This window comes from Sinocyclocheilus grahami, unplaced genomic scaffold, assembly GCF_001515645.1.
Source record: "Sinocyclocheilus grahami isolate Dianchi unplaced genomic scaffold, SAMN03320097.WGS_v1.1 scaffold30.1, whole genome shotgun sequence".
Classification (NCBI taxonomy): domain Eukaryota; kingdom Metazoa; phylum Chordata; class Actinopteri; order Cypriniformes; family Cyprinidae; genus Sinocyclocheilus; species Sinocyclocheilus grahami.
Genome location: NW_015505209.1, coordinates 475,734 through 495,346, shown reverse-complemented (window position 1 = coordinate 495,346; position 19,613 = coordinate 475,734). Strand labels below are relative to the sequence as shown.

At 37.9% G+C, this 19,613-nt stretch overlaps 2 protein-coding genes across 3 annotated transcripts in view; one reads left to right on the top strand and one right to left on the bottom strand.

The window, feature by feature from the left end:
• LOC107572135 (transmembrane protein 263-B-like) overlaps positions 1–8,973 on the top strand; it is a 29,301-nt gene extending 20,328 nt beyond the window's left edge. Inside the window, exons 3-4 of one of the 2 annotated variants that reach the window (XM_016258559.1) lie at positions 6,954–7,135; positions 7,306–8,973. In XM_016258559.1, the coding sequence (XP_016114045.1) occupies positions 6,954–7,135; positions 7,306–7,404 (281 nt within the window). In that variant the 3' untranslated portion in view covers positions 7,405–8,973. Of the gene's footprint in view, positions 1–6,953; positions 7,281–7,305 lie in introns of both variants that reach the window. The other variant, XM_016258551.1, reaches the window with a different exon arrangement.
• A 6,913-nt stretch (positions 8,974–15,886) lies between these two features.
• On the bottom strand, positions 15,887–19,224 carry LOC107572125 (carbohydrate sulfotransferase 1-like). The gene is made up of 2 exons (XM_016258542.1): positions 19,013–19,224; positions 15,887–18,238 (listed from the first exon to the last, which is right to left on the bottom strand). The coding sequence occupies exon 2, from the start codon at positions 18,195–18,197 to the stop codon at positions 16,935–16,937; it is 1,263 nt and encodes a 420-aa protein (XP_016114028.1). The 5' UTR covers positions 18,198–18,238; positions 19,013–19,224; the 3' UTR covers positions 15,887–16,934.
• Between the last annotated feature and the right edge of the window lie 389 nt (positions 19,225–19,613).

The window sequence follows — 19,613 nt, the reverse complement described above, 5'->3', positions numbered from 1 at the left end:
CGTTCTCTCGAAACCTCATTTTAACTTGACCCTTCATTGTGTTTTGCCCCAGGCAACTCGGGCACAGGGATTAAAAATAGAGACCTCAGCAGGGACGGAGTTGACACGGTTCTTGTTGGTGAGAGGAGTGGAGCGGCGGAGAACTGAATCCCGCTGGGGGTTTTTATCACTGGGGAAGGTCCGATTACCCCCTCCCTTCTCTCACTACTCTTTTTCTTATTTCTGTCTCTCTCTCGTTTGCTCCCTCGCTCGCTGTAAATCTCGGTGCCAAGTGAGGAGAACAATATTTTCACCATTATTTCTCAGCACTACAGAGAGATGATGTGGGTATTGATATAGACTCATAAATTTACAGAGGCGACAGATTTACGCCGGAGGCTGGCAGCCCACCTCTCGTTCAGGAACATGTTCGGCTTTGATTGGTTGGGAATGGATTCTTGGCTATCCAATTCAGCTTAGGTCAGGCAGGTCTAAATCACAGGACTATATCACTGGTTTTTATAGAGATGGCAGTTTGGTACATACAGTAAGCTCAATACTATAGTCATACATCTCACCATCTGGGACATGCATCCTGCTGCATAATCCCTGCTACAATTTATTTATGCATTTATTTATGATTTTTTTTTTCTGTATTGCTTACTACCTTTTCTACTGTCTTTTTCCATTTTTTTAATTTTTATTTATTTAAATTTACTTTTGTGTTTGTTGTTTTCGTATGATTGGGAAAAACTTTTATGCTATTTTCAATAAAAGTTTCAATTTAATGACTCTGAAATGTCATGTGGTCAAGTAACATTTTTTTTAAACCTTAAATACATGCGAGTGTCTTAATTATTATCTTAAAGGCATTTGAAATGTATTTCAAGGTATGTTTTAACAAATAACAATAATGATTATTTCATAAATATTGTATTAAATATAAGTAATAGGAGAGTCCTGACATTTTACAACATTAATTTATGCTTGTCTCGTCATAAAATAGTTGAAATTATCATTATATTTCAATTGTTTTCCCACATGTTTTTATATGATGGTTGGACCACATGCCTTCCGTTAGGTGGATAAAGTATTAACAAGCAGTGAAGCAGATTTGTTCCAGATTCCAGATGTTTTTTAATTGTTATAATATAATTATTGTATAAAATATTTTTATACAAACTACTTAAGATTTTCTTTTCAAGAATTGTTTTATTTATGATATTAATACAGTTGTGTTTCCCTGACATTTTACATTATTCTCTTCCAATATGTATAATTTTTAAATCACAAATTAACATGCTAATGATTAAACAGTATCCAAGCAATTGTATGTATGAATTGTGTTTGTTTAATTAATAGATATGCATCACATTCAAGCATTGTGGCAGTGAGCATGCAACATTCAAAGTAATAATGCAAAAATACACCCTTTTGTTGCCTTTTGTTTTTGTACACCCAGAGGAGATCTGTTCCAGGAGATGCGGTCTTGGTGTTTCCTCTACGATTGGTTTACTTATTATTTATGCCCCCAGTGACCCCAGCATCCTTACTATAGGCCTATTTGTTCCTTTTTCCTTTTACAAAATGTTCCCGTCTGAGTGGGTTCCTGAAGAAAACGCATTGCATCTGTCTCTTCTGTTCTCTTTCAAACTTTATCTCCATTCTCTGCCTATCGGTTTGTGAATGCAGCATTGTTGGTGTTATCTAAAGGTCTTACTTGTGGCTGTCCTTGACAGGAACATATTATAGAGTTGAGGCCAGGGTTCAGGCACCAGCGGATCTTATGAGAATGTTCAAGTGTGCCCAGATAATTTTCTCAGCTCGCTCTGCACACCAAGGAGACCACTTATCTCGCTTTAGGTGGGGCTTTTTGGATCCTGTCACAACCTAAAACTTTATTTATCCAAGTTTGCTGCAGGCTTCTTGCTCAAATTGATGTTTAGGAGAGTGACTTGGGGAAAGGTATCCGAGCAATATGAGTCAATGATTCCTTCTTCAGTTCTACAACATTCTCTACAAGATTTAATGATCTTTATTCGGTTTTTGGTCAGACAGTGGAACTCTACGGCTCTTTTAAAAGTTTTAGTGCTTAGGACATGTGAAATGTTCAATTCCGTTTCTTTTTGAATGTTTATTTAACTGTCGAGGCCAACACGGTAACCTTTGTACCGGGCTTGTTGAGTAGCTACTGATGCTCACCCTCCACAGAACTCGGGCCGTCTCTCGAAAGAGTAACATGCCTCAGAATATCTTAACCTTTGCATCTAAGCCTTCAAATGTCACTGTTCTCTTTCCTCCATCTGAAGACAAATTGACATTTTCTATTTGCTATAGAATTGGATTGATCCCGAAGGTTCCTGTCAAAAAGAATAAATTGGTCATTCTTCCAAAGAAAGCTGTTTGGCGTTTTGTAGTTAAGTATTATGCTTTGATGAATTTTGTGTGGTGAATAATTTTTTATATTGTTCAAACAATGGAGGATCAATGTATTTGAGTGTAATCTCAAGGGTATTTACTCAGCAAATTGTAGTGGTTGTATGACTTCATTATGAAGAAAGATAAATGTTTTGTGATCCGTCCATGTGACAGGTTACATGATGCTGTCATTACAACCAGACAATAATTTAGACCTTTAGTGTGTAAAAGTATGTCAAATTAATGTTTGCTGTATTGCCCTTTGTAAGAGACATTACAATGTACATTGTTTTGAAAATATAGTCACAAGTTTAATATTATGTGTTAGCATGAGATTCGTGTCCAGTTAAAGTCATTCCAACCTGATCTCATGGCAATTTGTACATATTTTATTAGGTGGCTAATAGGGCTATGCAATTAATCGCATGCTATAGTCATGCGCATCTCGTCAGTAAAGCCGGTTCCATGAATGATAGTAAATTGCCATCACCTGCTTTCAGATGGAGTGGCATTTAATACACAGAGCCGTAGTTCACTGACAAGCTAGGCGATATCGCGTTCATAATCGACTGCGATTATGAACGCGATATTGCCTAATTGTCAGTGAACTACGGCTCTGTGTAGTGAATGCCGCTCAATCTGAAAGCAGGTGATGGAGATTTACTACTAATCATGGGACCAGCTTTACTGACGAGATGCGCATGACAATCACATGCGATTAATTGCACAGCCCTAGTGGCTAATTCGTACGAATTAGTACGATTTGTGAAAAATCTTATGCATTTTACGAGGTGGCAAATTTGGATGAAAGACCACCCCTAACCCCGCCCCTAAACCTACCCCTCACAGAAATCGTACAAAATCGTGCGAGTACGGTTCTAGGAATTCATAAAAACTTTGTAAAATACATACAAATTGGTCATGAGATAGCATTGGTCATTCCATGATACAAAACAAAGCATATATTTTCAAAATTGAGTAGTGGGTTTGTGGCCTGAAAAATTTCTAAAAATGTACTCACGCATTCCAGGCATTCCAAGATGCAGAGTTTGTTTCTTCATTAAAACAGATTTTGAGAAATTTACATCACTTGCTCAGCAATGGATCCTCTGTAGTGAATGGGTACCGTCAGAATTAGTTCAAATAGCTGATAAAAATATCACAAAAATCCACATAAATTCAGTCCATCAATTAACATCTTGTGATGTGAAAAGCTGCATGTTTGTGTGTGTGTGTGTGTGTGTGTATATCATATATATATATATATATATATATATATACATACATACATACATACATACATACATACATACATGCATACACACACACATACACGTATATATCTTTTAGGTCAGTAATCGGTTAAGCCAGATTAGGATGAGGTCTTTCCTCTTTGTGCTCAACAGAAATCATTCATGATGTGCACAACTTTGGTGTTGTCTGTTAGATTCATATGCAGCATATAATGTTCAACTAATGGAGGGTTGTGCCATGTATTGTTTGCATGTTGTCGGTGACTTATTATTGCACTATTATTTGGCTGCCATATTCTATTCTATTGTGTTGGATATGAGTAGGATTGACATTCCAGAATTTTTGCATACATCACATTGTTGTCACACTATGCTATTGATGACTGTTATTTGCATGCAATGTCCAAATTATAGACTCATATTTATTTCACATTCATTACCCAAGTACCCATGGGCACATAGCCAAGACCATATTTATATCCTGTTAGTTTAATGGGACTTCCAATTCATGACATGGTAGCAGAGTGTTTTTGACTGGTTATCAGCAGTGCTATTGTAATTCTTGCCCTGAATTTAACTGAATTACAACGGTTGTCATTTACAAAGTTGTCCTTGAAGCCTGTGTGAAGCTCACAATCAGTTGCCTCATTCATGAAACCTGTACTGTTCTTACGTAAATTGTTGCAGATTGTTACAGGAGTTGTGCAGCATTGTGCATAAGAACTTTTTTGTGAACAATTTACACCACAACTGACTGTCAAATACAACAATTCATGTAAAAATCTATTTATGAATTTATAGGGAAATTGATTGTCGCATTTTAAGCTACAATAGATTTACGAAAATTTACGAGTCACATTTTATGTTAGAATGATTTAAACAATTTATACAAAAATCACTTAAATGAATATGAGTTGACGTAAGAATGGATTTACAAACATTTGAAAATTTATCTTAATGTGAATGAGTTTACATTAGAATGCATTTATGAACATGCAAACATTGTTTGCTATATGAATGTCACATTTTATGTTAGAATGGCTTTATGAACAATTTACATGAAAATTGCTTGTTATATGTGTCAGTTTACGTAAGAATGGATTTACGAACCATATACATGAAAATTTCTCATCATATGACTTTGCATTACAGTGTATTTAACAAACAATTTATATACATAGTTCGACATATGAATGTCACATTTTATGTTAAAACGGCTTTACAAACAAAATTGCTTGTGATATGAATTCTACTGTTTACATGAAGGATTTGCAAAACAATACATGAAAATCGCATACCATATAATTGTGAGTTTACATTAGAATGCCATTTATATGAGAATTTACGTAAGAATTAATTATTTACACAAATTGAATTTAATGAACGAGGTGCACAATGTGGATTCTGTATAGGTCTACTTATTATACTAAGAGAAACATGAGCCATCTTCATTGGTCTACCCTTCCTTCATTGGAAATAATGTATGAAAATGGAATTTCAGAAATAATCTCTTTCCTTTTTTGAAACATGCCTCACTGATTTTGCTCACTCAGGCTTAATGCAAAAATGGAAGATCGCTTTAAGGTTTGGTCGCGTGGAAAGCGTAATTACATCTCCCCAGGCCCAGATGTCTAGAATCAGGACAAGCAGGTTTTCTTACCCACCAACATCATCTATGATCAGCCATTTTACCACATTATCGTTGGTCTCCTCAGCTGCTGCTTTGTTGTCTAATAATTTGGTTGTTTTGCCAAAAAAAAAACCCTGAAATTAAACTATTTTAAAAATTGGTTCTTCATACCAATTATCAGACATGATTCAAATTCATCGTAAAAACATAAGATGATCGCTAGTCTATGCTGAAAGCGAGCAACTCGCAGTATAGAAATGGCGTAGAAGCAAGAGCTTTATAGGCAGGTTTCATACATATTCATTAATTTCGACATTTGCGAGAGGCAGTTAGGAGAGGAAAGTAAGCTTTAGTTAAATCCGTTCATCTCCTGTTTGGTCGCATCTCACAAATGTTTAGTCTCAGCGTGTGTCAGTTGTTGTTTATGCGTGTGTACGAACTACGTGTGGGGCGACCTTGGCTGCGCCGCGAAGTTTTCCCGCCGCCGTCCCACGGGACTCATCTGATCTGAACACGCGCTGCTTGTCATTCACACGGCTTCTCGGTGGCACATCGATTCACCGGGGAGCTCATCGTGCAACCCAGCCACGCGGTCCCTGACAGTATTGATTGAATGTAAAAGATATAATTTCTCTTCACAGTCCGCGGAGTATTGTGGGGTGTGTAAATGCTAGTTGTCTGTCGGAACGAAAAGAGTCTCTTTTTTTTCTTCTTGTATTCTGCCAAAGGAACAACAGAGGGGAAAGATGATGCCATTTGGACAGAGAGTGTGTGTGTTTCAGAACACATCTGCTCAGTGTATTACTCAGTGTCAGGCCTGTGTAGATGTGAGCTGATTTCAAAATGCTGCCCTCAAGCTTTACGTCTCACATAACCAACACAGAGAGGAAAATAAACAATACTTACATAAAGACTATTATTTTTCGTTGAGTGTCCTGAAACACGTTTCAAAATCATGGATTTAGGAACCAAGTGCTCTTAACTGAAAAATTGCACTGTTGCATTGAGATAATAATTATGTTTGCTCTGGATTGATTCATAAAAGGTGTTTTGTGGGCCACCGGAAGAATGTCAGCATGAGGCCGAATTTGAATATGTTCGTTTTGTTTAGTTTTTTTAGTTTTTTGACATTGCCACATATTGTTTGCATAGTGGTTTCGAGGTGTTTGCTTATTGGTCCAAAAATAGGGGGAAAAATACATTATTGTTGTTGTTAATAATAATAGATTATATAAATAATAATAACTATATATTTACTGTAGGTATTATGTTTTGTTGTTGTCTAATACTAATAATAATTTACTTATTAATTTACTTAATAATAATGACTTATGTAATGTCAAATTATAAGATAAATAATAATAGTGTGCATTAAAGGTTTGTACACTAACATATAACTTATAATATGTTATTTTATTATAATAATCATCAACATCATTCTTCTCGTTATTATTTTCTTATATTCTAAATATTGTTTTTGTATTATTTTTATTTTTGTCAAAATACAATTTTGATTCTAAATGTATGTATTTATTTATCTTACCATGCAAATAAATAAAAAAATTATAAATATTTTCATAAATATTATTTCTTGTAATATTTGTCATAATAACTGAAACGATTAAAAAATAATTTTAACACTCTAAATGATTGTTTACACTACTCTTTTTCAGACTTGGAGAAAGACCACCCTAAGAATGAAGCAGGTGTGGTGTGGAGAGTGACAGGCGGGCTGTTCAACCTCACCAGAGGAGCGGTGGGCGCCACCCTCGGGGGAGTGGCCTGGGTAGGCAGCAAGAGCTTTGAGCTGACCAAGACGGCAGTGACGAGCATTCCCGCAGCTGGAGTGGGATTGGTCAAAGGCGGCGTCTCCGTGGTAACAGGAGGGGTCGGGGCAGTGGGGTCTGCAGTAGCCGGTAAAGTTACACCAAAGAAAAAAGACAAGTCGGATTAGACTGGCTGACTCGCTCCCACCCTTTGTTCGATTCGGTGTGTCTGTGGTTGTGCGCAGCTGGAGTGGGATTGGTCAAAGGCGGCGTCTCCGTGGTAACGGGAGGGGTCGGGGCAGTGGGGTCTGCAGTAGCCGGTAAAGTTACACCAAAGAAAAAAGACAAGTCGGATTAGACTGGCTGACTCGCTCCCACCCTTTGTTCGATTCGGTGTGTCTGTGGTTGTCTGCCTGGATTGTTCTCACTTTCAAGAGGGTTGGAAAGCAGGTGGCAGGTTCATTTAGCCCATGGGAAAATTACTGTTTTGCATTCGCCAAATACAACCCTACTTTGTAAAGTTAATGTAAAGAACTGCAACACGTTATATAAACACACTTCGACCGCTACTGCAGAGGTACATGAGATAATTGGGATCTTACACCTTTTGTGTGCTTATATGTTTGTGTGTATTTTTGAGTGTCGGCTGAATCTGTATTATTAGTGCGGCAAAGACAGATCAAATGCTGATTGTCCGAAAATTGTCCACTTTTTACACAAGAAAGGTTATACCAGCAGCTATTCTTAAAAGGAAAACTTGATTTAATTGAATTTTTCTGTAATATCAGTTCTTGTGTACACACAATTTGCTCTAATTTCTGTATCAAACATCCATAAAAATTAGAGTACGCATAATTATTCCTCGAATATGTTGGTCTTGTTTCAAGCCCATCTTTAAACAAAATAATGTGAGAACTTGGAAATTAAGTTGAAGTATTATTATTTAATTAATTAATTTAATACACATGACACTAGATTACCTTCATCATCTGATAATGTTAGGTTTAAACTACATATTCTCAAATGTTCTTCGTTTTAGTGTTACCGACCACAATATGTTTTCACAGTTCGCTGTATTATTATCATCACCACGTTCTCATCAGTCATGGTAAGTGTAGAAATCTCTGAACGGCGGTTCACACGTCATTGGCGTAGATTACATTAATGCCGAGTCTCCAGTGTAAACACTCCATTTTGTAAGACAATGTTTGAGCTGTTGAAATTTAATCTGTAGCCAGGAAACCAGTGCCTGGAGTTAAGAAAAGAAATTATTTGCATCTTAAAACGATGCAGGGAAACAGAAACTACACATTTTTTCCAGTCTAAAATACTTTTAAGCATTCACGCTTCATTTTCTCCTTGCGAAGCATCGCTTGTAGTTCATTTGAGATGATGTTTTATTGGCCGTACATGTGCCTGAATCTCTTGGGAGTTTTAAAAGCTCACTGTGGAGTGTTTAGTGTTTCAGAACAGTGCAAAGTAACCACAGATGTATTTCCTGCTACCCTTTTACAGCTGTTTACATCATAGAACCAGCACAATCGAAAATGTGCACATTGAGTATTTGTTCGTACGTTTCTGTCGTTTTTTCCCCCACTGCTTAAATGTTTGTCTCCTTTTTTTACTTTATTTATGCAAAAACAACATATGGCATATTATTATATTGTTGCAATGCATGCTTGAAGCTCTAGTTCTCAGTACAACATGCTGTTTAACTTACAACATGCTGTTAATTGTGAGTATGTACTTCATTTTTTCTTTCTGTTTTTGCTATCTGCACACTTTCTGGTAGGTACCCATGTCTTGGAAGATGCTGTTACTATAAACTGGACTTTTAAGACCAAGTAGATTTTGTCTATAATAGAACTATTTTTGCTAAATTGATGCTGTATTCTACAAATAAAGCATTCTGTATTTTAGAAATGCATGACTTATTTGTATTTTTATAAACAATTTTGGGTAGAGAAGAATGTCCTGCAATGATCCTGTTCTGAAATAGGTGGGGATATTTTAATACCGTTGATCTATTATTCATTTATAGCTTTAATCATTTATCTAACATTGAATGCACTAACAGACCAGATCTGGATTGCATAAGCAGTTTATAAAAGTAAGTGACCACGTAATTCAGGTCTCAAAGTAAATTCCACGTTTGATTAATGCTGCAAGAGTTTTGACAAAAACTGCATCCACTTCTATTCATAAGGTGAAAAATAAATGGGTTACATTTTTCTTTTAAATTGGAAAAAATAGCTGTTCCTTTCATTTGGCAGTACACTAGAATCTTTAGATTATATGTCAGGTGTCCAGTTTGGGCAAATCCAGAATAACCTTCTTGGTCTTTTCATGGCATACTGAATCAGCAGAAAAATTTATTGAGCCAGTCAGGGGTTTTATCTCCGAAAACAATTGCATGCCTCAACAACATCATTGTTCCACGATATTAACCAAGGACATTAGTGATTTCAGTATCAAGTAGTAAATGCACCATAAAAGGCCAAGTTGTTTTGTGGCTTTTTAACCTCACACCGTGTCGTAACCAGGTGAAACGCAATAAAGCTATAAAAGCTATCTCTTCGGTGAAGGGCAAAAATCATGAGTTTCTGTCTTTACCCACAGCCAGTGCCGTTTGGTTTTAGGGCCCCTATACTGTACATGTGAAGATGTGTGATAAATAGAAGATTGATACGTCATGGTGTGACCTCTTATATAAAGCGCAAACTTTAAATGTGAGGATTGCAGGGTTGCAGTAAAGTGGAGTAGATTAGATATTTCTTATATTTTGGAAAATATCACACATTGAATTCTTAAAAAAAAAAAAAAACAGTGTGACATCATGACCGCAGTGTCATAAAATGTAGTGTGACCCCTGCTAACAAGCTGCTAATCTGAATCAGGTGTGTTAAAGGTGACATGCACAAAATATGCAATGATGTGGCTTGAAAACCACTGTCCTAACTGTAAAAGAACTGCTGGATCATTCAAACAAAATTCAATCTGTTCGATCGAAAGAATCAATTTATAGAAACAAGTCAGACTTCGCAGCACAAAACGGCTAAGCAACATTGCATTTTACTAGATGTTCTAGACACTCCTAAAATGTAAATAAATAAATAGGCCTTTTCCTATACGCCCCACGACACTTTGCAAGAATTATGGGAGTAACATCCGTTACTCTGTAATTGTGTTCTATGAACACGATAAGCATTTTCAAAAAATGGGTGCAATGAGGTGACATTATTAAACTACCTTCATCTTTTGAACATTAAAAGAAAATTTAAAAATGTGTAAGCATTAACAAAGGACCTCAACAGACCGTGAATAACCCCAAAAGCTTGATTATTACCACAGCAATATTGACGTGTTAAATGTCACGGCAGTAATAAATGTCTGTATTATGTAACATATTTGCCTTAATGAAAAATGTTCATTAACATTAACATTGAGTGATACTATTTCAAAGTGATTTCCATCATTTTGACATATAACAAATATTGCATTTACATGCTATTATTCATGAGATATAAATTGGCCTAAATTAGGAGAGCAGACCAGAAATATGCAGTATATGTTGTCTTTATTCATAGATACAGCACAATACAAAGCAAAAAGGAAAATAATGCAGCTGACTGATTCTTATAGCATATTAAAATACCAAGCATTACCTTACTCTCCTGATGTCTGAAAATAAATCAATCATGCAGGAAAATGTGTAGCTCGTTCATTTAATGTGTAGCTCGTTCATTTAATCACTATTTTTAGCCTAGCCTTATGATTTGAAATAATTTGTTTCGTCTTTTTGCGTGAAACTTTCCAAACCGGAAGTGCCTCCCATAATTTAAAACCGAGTGCTCGCTAGCAAAAGATAGAACGTGTTTTTGAAAAATGTGATGAATAAAAATGAAAACAAATGGCAACAACGGAGAATTTACCACAACTGCCAAACCTTTCACTTAAATTGTGTTTATACTTCAATCGAGAATGAAAAATGAATGGGCGTACGAGATACACATTTAACTGACAAGCGTGCACTGACACGAGGACAGGTTTTCCGAGGTAAAACATTTTCCTCATGACATATTATATCAGTAACTTTGAAAATAACATAAGAGTAATGTCTTGATAACATATAGGTTTATATTACTTACAAGTAATGCTGAATAAAAGTAATATGCCGGCAATTCCAATAAATCAGCCTTGACAATTTGAATTCAGAACTGAATTGCTATGAAGAACTGTAACAAGAGAACAGTGGAATCTCTCTCTTGTTGTCTCACAGTGAGGCTATATGTTATTTATAAACACTTGCATTTACTTTGAAAGATATATGTGGAAAACATTTAGGGCGTCATTTTGTACGTTGGCCATCGTAATGAACATAGCAAGGTAGGAGCTAACATGATACTCTGCAGCATTGGGGAAATGTATGTTCATTAGATTAAAAATACAAAATGTGTCATATAGTAAGTATGCAAGATAAAATATTACGAGCGTTTCATGACCATAACAACGCGGCAGAATTGAGAGAAAATTTTTGTTTATCGCGATTTCGTTTATGGTCCAGCTAGGCAGCCCCGCCCACAGTGAAATCTCATTGGCTGATTGTCACGTCATGCAGCAATGTGGCGTTCAGCGTAGACATATTTTTTGTTGTTGAAAACGTAGATTACAACACCATGATTTTTCATGGTAAATAACAACCCTTTTCTATAAACATAAAAGGAATTTGTATGATCTTATAAAGTCATGTTGTTTTTGTAAATTACACAGGCTTTTAATTTGTCATTAGTGTAAAGCCAAAGGAAATTAATCAAACTAAACAAAAAGTTATGTAATATAGTTTATTTAATTCCGCATTTATTAAATGCTATAAATACTAGCACTATATAGGCTGCTTTACCATTTAAATTATATAGGCTGTATTTCTTGCATGACAATAAATAAGGATTTTTTAATTGAATATTTAAATATATATATTTTGCTTCACAATTTTGGGAAAGGTCATTAATTGTCATAAAAACCATGTCACAATGCATAAACACAGGCAACATAGGCTTAATTTTCTTTAAGTAAAATATAATTGGAATGTTCCTGATAGATATTTCCAAACCGTATAATGTGCTAAATACTGAAATCTGAAAATAATGGTCCAAATTACACTCAGGTGATGCTAAAGTACATACAACAGCTAGCGAAAGCAACAAGTGTGATTCAGTGCACAACGTTCCAAAATATAGTTTGTATCCTGGAGTCTCTTAATCACAATAAGTGGCTTAAATGGTTTTCTTAATCACAATAAGTGGTTTAAATGAACAACATCTCTACTGAGAAGATCTCAAACATTTTGAGATGGGCAGTGAGGAGCATGATAAATTGTTATCCTCTGAAGAGCTCTTCAAGTACAACAAAGCAAAACTCGGCATCTGCTACCGTTCATGTATATATAATCTCAGAATGCTAGAGTTAGCTTCTTGGCATTTGGGGACGGGAGACCTCTGTTGAGAGCAGGAAGTTGTACCACTGAACATCTCTGAGGCCATTTTTATCCATCCCATTTTTTTCAGGGATTTGTTCTCATCACTGTATGTGTTAAGGAAATAAACTTCCTCAGCATAATACAGACACCGTGTGATGCGCAAAATAAATTTATGTGGGTAATTTACACAGAGAGTATCTGCTTTTAAGTAGCACTAACACCCTTGTTTTAAAACTTTGGTTTCTAGCTATCATATTTTTTTTTAGCTGATCTATCCACTGTTGTAGCCAAATTATTGGTGGCTTTTTTGGCAAAGGATGGTGTGAGATGACTCAAAAAGCCAATTACTTGTGCACTTTAATGGGGTTAATGGAAACAAGTTCAAGTTCGCCAAACAAATGGCTTAAATGTTAATAGAAATTTGTGATACTTACAAACCTCAGGTCATAGAATAAGCCACCTGCCAAGAGAGTATGTGTGAGTGCCTTGAAAAATTAAGAACTTCTTCCAGTTCTCAAACTTTACTGAATTACAAATTATGTTTTTGGCCTTTTTGTCACTTTAATTGACAGGGAGGGCATATAAGTGATTGGAAATGATGGGGAAATGGGATTGGCAAATGACACAAACCATACTGGAACTCATATTGCCTGGATTAGCACCACAGAATCAATGTGTCAGAGCCCATGCACTAACCACAAGGTCGTGGCTTCAAGAAAATGTGATTATTATGGCTATATTTCTGGCATTAGTAGATATTATAAGTTAGGTAGTAATAATGATCCAAACTAAACTGTGCAGCATATAAGCTTATGCACAGAGTTTCCGTGGCATTATTTAAAGTTTGCATAATTGATAATCGCACTACTGTTCACTGGGTTCATTCTTTTCACCTGCTTTGTAAACATCAGTGCTGAACAACTAGCACTTCCATCATCTCAAGGTAAGACTTTAGTGCACAATCATTAGTTCCTGAAGTACCTCCACATAAAGACACAAGATTAGATTTAAAGGGGTCATATGATGTTGCTAAAAAGAACATTATTTTGTGTATTTGGTGTAATGAAATGTGTTTATGCGGTTTAAGGTTAAAAAAACACTATTTTCCACATACTGTACATTATTGTTTCTCCTCTATGCCTCGCCTTTCTGAAACGCCGAGGTGTGCTCTTGATTGGCCAGCTATCCAGTGCGTTGTGATTGGCCGAATACCTCAAGCGTGTGACGGAAATGTTACGCCCCTTGCAATATTGTGATACCTTGTCCCGGCCGGAGCGACTAGACAAAAACATTCAAACCCATTATGAATGAGGCATTTGTTGCATCCAGTGGGGACATAATTACGGATTATAATGACTTATACTGTCTTTTTACGCGTTGCATTGCATCCCGCCGCGTAAACATAAAACCATGCCTGCATTTGTGTGAAACTACAAACGCTACTCTACACTGCTCAAAACTCGTGTTTGAATCGTCAGTGGCAAATTCTTTAAATGTAGAAAACTTACTTACAGTCTGAGAGTCAGAACAGTAGTCTACTCTGTCTACACTGTAGTGTACTCTGTCTACACTGTAGTCTACTCTACCAGGATCAGGAAACCGTCCTCCATAAAATGCGCTGGACACATCGGAATATTTGGGTTGAACTGTTCTGGAACAGTGTTGTAAATACAACTTAACCACTGATTTCTAGTCGTGTCCTCTTTTGGAAGGCCAAACAAAGTAGTTTCGCTTTCACAACGAAACACAGCGTCACACACGGCGGGCTAGAGTGAGTGGAGGCCGGAGGCCTAGAGTGAGCAGAGGCCGGGGGATAGAGTGAGCACGGGCGGCGGTCTAAAGTGAGCGAAGGCCAGTGGGCTTGAGAACAGCGCGGCGGGCGGGCTTGCGGCAACCACATGTGACGACCCCGGACTGTACTCCGCTTAGTCCACGGTGAAAGCCGATCCGGCGATCTACAGTGTCAAGTTGATGTATTCCCTCAGCGACCAGCACGGATCAGCTCCAGGCATGACGAAGCGGATATCGTCTTCTTTTGGAAGGCCAAACAAAGTAGTTTCGCTTTCACAACGAAACACAGCGTCACACACGGCGGGCTAGAGTGAGTGGAGGCCGGAGGCCTAGAGTGAGCAGAGGCCGGGGGATAGAGTGAGCACGGGCGGCGGTCTAAAGTGAGCGAAGGCCAGTGGGCTTGAGAACAGCGCGGCGGGCGGGCTTGCGGCAACCACATGTGACGACCCCGGACTGTACTCCGCTTAGTCCACGGTGAAAGCCGATCCGGCAATCTACAGTGTCAAGTTGATGTATTCCCTCAGCGACCAGCACGGATCAGCTCCAGGCATGACGAAGCGGATATCGTCTTCTTTTGGAAGGCCAAACAAAGTAGTTTCGCTTTCACAACGAAACACACAGCGCCTTCACGACATGGCGGCAGCAACAATACTACAGCGAGAATAAAAAATATCCCGCCTTTCTTTGCGTGAACATTTGGGCGCCGTTATGCAAATCTTCCCACATCCTGATGTAGACATGTGGGGGCGTGTTAGAACGAGCCGTTTTAGGTAGGTGTGGCTGACTCTTAACTTTTATAAAGAATATCTCTTTGGATTTGAGACTTTAGTCTTTGCAACTTTACAGATCTTCTTTATACACCAAGAGCTTGTAACACTCCAAAGAGAACGAAAAAATGTAAATTGCGTCATATGACCTCTTTAAAGACACAAGAAGTTTAAATGCACCTCAATTTCTACTATCATGGTTATCGTCTTACTTTTATATCCTATATTGTCCTGCAATGTGCTGTTTATTGTATCACTGTCTTTATCAGTCTTATTCAGAAAAGTGCAATTTCAAATGAAAAAAGTAATATGACTGGACAATTCAACTCAATTACCAAAGTAGACATGATTAGATTTTTTTTTCCCACATTTCTCCCGGAAGTCCTGAAAAATCAAAGAAACAAGAAAAGTCTATACAATGGAACCTTAAATGACATTAACACAGCAATGTCTATGGTACATGACTGTGAAAAATTTATATCTGATGATAATCTCGTGGAATGAAAGAGAATTCATCCTCGCACCTTCTTCATAGTCTCTAATGCTGCTGACACTAATCTAAAATTAAAGATTGAACCATTAATATTCCCCATTAAAACTGAATGAGGGTTAGCAATTGAGATTTAAAAGACCTAAATGTGAATCCAGATTATCAAGATTATGTAAAATCCATGAAGGATTAAAACAAATTAAGGTCACTGTGACAAACCAAGCAAGAGTCATGTACACAATTGTCTGTTCATTTTCATCTATACATGAAAAATGTGGTTTCGCCAGTGATTACATCTTATTTATGCTTCTCTACATTTATTAAGATTTCGAAAATAGCAAACGTCTCTTTCACATACATTGAGCCAAACTATGTTTCATGGACACTAAATACAAATCTATATGCACTGAATCAATGAAAATTAGTGATATGATGATGAGGACAGCCACTAAAGAATGAATAATTTCATGCATTTCATATGAAAATCTCAAAATGCACATTAAACTACCAAATTGTCCACTCTAAAAACTTGATACACTGGACAAAAAACTTATATGATTGTGATGTAACAGCAATAACTGATTGAATTTTACAACTTATTTGTAAATCATAACCACCCAAAGCAAGCAGAATGAAGTGCATGAGTTTACTTTAGATTTGCTTTTTTTTTTTTTACCCGGATACAGCACCAATGTATTATGCATTCTAAAAGCAAACCAGACACAAGCTTAAACCCCAAAAACTCTATGGCAGACAAGACTTTACACTGAGGCTACGTTTACACAACAATGATGTAGTCAAAAACTGAAAAGTTTTTCTGAACTCAGAACTCTTTCAGTCCCCAAAATGCCATTGTTGTGTACACGAACAGGCAAAACGCATAAAAAGTTTCCCGTTTTTGGCTGAAAACATTGTTGTGTAAACGGCCCCTGAGAAACAACCTGAGAAATAGTCTGACTGTGACATTCACAATTTTATTGCACGGCTGTTATTATACATGACAGCATTTCAGTCCCACATTAAAGATTTCTTGAGAATAGTCTGGGTTCTTTGACTGACAAAATATTCACATTCACTGTTGTCAAAACAATGACCAGCATACAGAATTTCTTTGTCAATAGTGTGGTGCTCTGCTCTAATATATAAATAATGAACATTACTATCTCAATGCAATCGCTGGAATCGAGGTGAAGTTGAGATCTCTTTACAGCTAAGTGTTTTGGTTCTTGTGCTGTTCAGAAAATCATAGGGTGACTGTGAGGGAGTCTCCGAAGTAAAAAAAAGTTCATAGTGCAAATGTCAATCACATTAAGGCAAGAATATAAATGTAGAAAAATAGTTGTGCGTGCACATGATTACCTTTGTTACAAAAAAGGTATGAAGGTTTTGTCCTCAATGAGAGAGAGTGACATGTTTTTCAGCTCCTCGGGGGAGTTGACAGCTTTGTAGCCGAGCTCGTCTAAAAATTGCTGACAAACAGTTTGTGTGTAATCAACTATGTCATGAGACAATTTCAACCTCCAGCTCTCTGCATTGGCCGCTGAGTCTCTCAACGTGCCGTACTTATGCTTTGCTGACATGTCGTTATTGCCTCTTGTGTTGTTGTGTATCCAGTCCACCACACTTTTTTCCAAAGAAAGACCAAGGAATTCATAAACCTCCTTGGTTTTTTGGAGTGGATTCCTGGCCAGGTCCTCGTATCTCACCAGCATGTAACGTCCACGAAGCCACGGCGGTCGGCTCAAGCCGGTGGACACCGAGTTCAGAAAGTCGTCGCACACTGTCGTGAGCTGAGTCAAATCCAAGTTGTAAGGTTTACGGCCTGTGGCTCTCCAGATCCGCCATAGGCGGTATGTGTCCCGAAAGGTTTCAATCCTAGAAGATAAAATCCCACGCGGATCCCTCACCAGCTGGATAACTTTCAGATTAAGCCGAGGGTCCTCGATCAGTGCCTTGAGATCATTGACCTCTGGAATACGCACTGTTTTAATGGCTACGTGCCGTCTTTCCCGACATGATTCGGTAGCGAGGGTCAAGTTAAGGGAGGCACACTTTCGAACACAATCCCCCTCTTCTATATTGCCATCGCTGGGGCTGAAAGCATCACAGACCGGCATAGAGCAGAGGGCTTTGCTGGCTCCTCGTCGAAACAGTTTATCCGTGGTATGGTTTGCCGGCTGCGGCTTGATGTAACTCTCTAAGAAATACAAGTCGCAGTTGTACAAGCTTCTAAGAAGGTCACGACTGGCTCCCAGCATCACTCTGCGCTCAACAGCATATCTGCTGGGAGAAAGGTGAGGGATTAAGGTCGTTTGGACATGATAGAGCGGTTCAAAGAGATAGAACACATCTGAGTGCTGGTTGAACAACTGTCCAACGAAAGAGGAGCCGCTGCGGGTGGTCGCCAAGATGATGATGTGAGTCTTCCTGGAGGAATTGTAATTAAAATATGGGTACTCATCACACATCCGATCGAAGGACTCCACATCCTGTCCCAAGCCACAGTTCAAAGGGTTAGGAACAGGGCACATATGAAAAGGCTTAGCTGTGAAAGTCCTGATTGCTGTGTATTGGATCGCTATGGACACCAGTGCAAGCAGAATCACAGCCTTCCAGGAACATTGCATGGCTGGGTAACTTCATTTAGAAGATGCAGTCCGATTTGATCCTATCGACATGAACAGATTTTAAAAATGAATAACATTTGATTACATTTCAAACAGGTCTAAAATAAAGAAATTGATCTATGAACTGTACACAATAAAAAAAAAAGTTATTCATAATGCATCAGTATCAAAAGCAAATAAAAACTTTAACTCCAGGTGTGAAAGACTAATTTAAACTTGAGTTTTTTGCTAAACATGAATTTCTAGCAAAGACAAATGTGCGTTCAAAATATATATATTATTGCATTCTGCACTATATGCTTCACAATGCAAGGCTTAATCAGTCGTTTATTGCAATATGACGCTTTGATAAACTACTTCACGCTTTAATGCAGCCAAACTCCTACAACTAAACTGCTTCCTACAGGCTTTTACACAAGCCTGAGGTATTTTGTTTTTCCCATGGGGAAATCAGCAAAGGTTCAAGCAAACCAGCATCTAGAATGCAGACAGGTTACAAAATCAGTTCTTTTCAGAAACTGGCACCGGTACAGGCACCTGTAGAGAGATGCATTAATTGCAATCTCTCACAATACCATATGCATGCTTATTATGATAGGTTTGAAAGGCAGCCGTCGACGACCGCGCGCGTCGAGTTCTGATTTACCGCAGTGCAACACAACTCGGTATTCAGTTGGAAATAAAAAAAATAGCACATCCGATCTGACTGTCGACTGTATAAAACGGTGACCAACTTCTCCCTTATTCCAGCACAAACATTTCAGACATCCAACAGGCTAGAAAATATCGTGAAATAAATACTTCGATATACTTGCCTCATATAAAGCTGTAAGAGAACATAACGAAAATGTAAACAAAAGAAAAAAATCAGCATATGCCGCGATGGCTTTGCGTAGTCGTCCCGTAACGCCCGTCATAGACGGTTTATCGCTTTAATTCATGTGCTCAGATGTCGAGGGCTTCATAATTCCCTACAAACCGATGAAAATGTCGTATATCCTCAAACAGCTCCATTCATGCTCGGGGTAAAACATTGAAAGACGGGCTCCGTGGAGAGACAACTGATGAATAAGGTATTGATGAGCATCCTCAGACATCTCTCTGTGACTAAACACCGGACGGATATTTCGTTCGTTCGTCGTGAAGAGAAGACTGAAGAGAGGTGTGCCAGTCGGTCCCAGATTAAGTAAAACGTAGACAGCCCTACGAAACCGTATGCGAATATGCAGCCCCTTCCCTCAAACCCTCAGTTGACAAAGACTGAGGAGAAAAAAACAGCACGGGGGGAGGCAGATTTGGTTCACTATACGTGTCCTCCCTCAGAACATGTCTGTGCTCGGTGCTAAAGCCTTTAGACATGGAGTTAGTTTGGATGAGGTGAACAGGCATCTAGAAATCTCAGCGTATTTTCTCAGT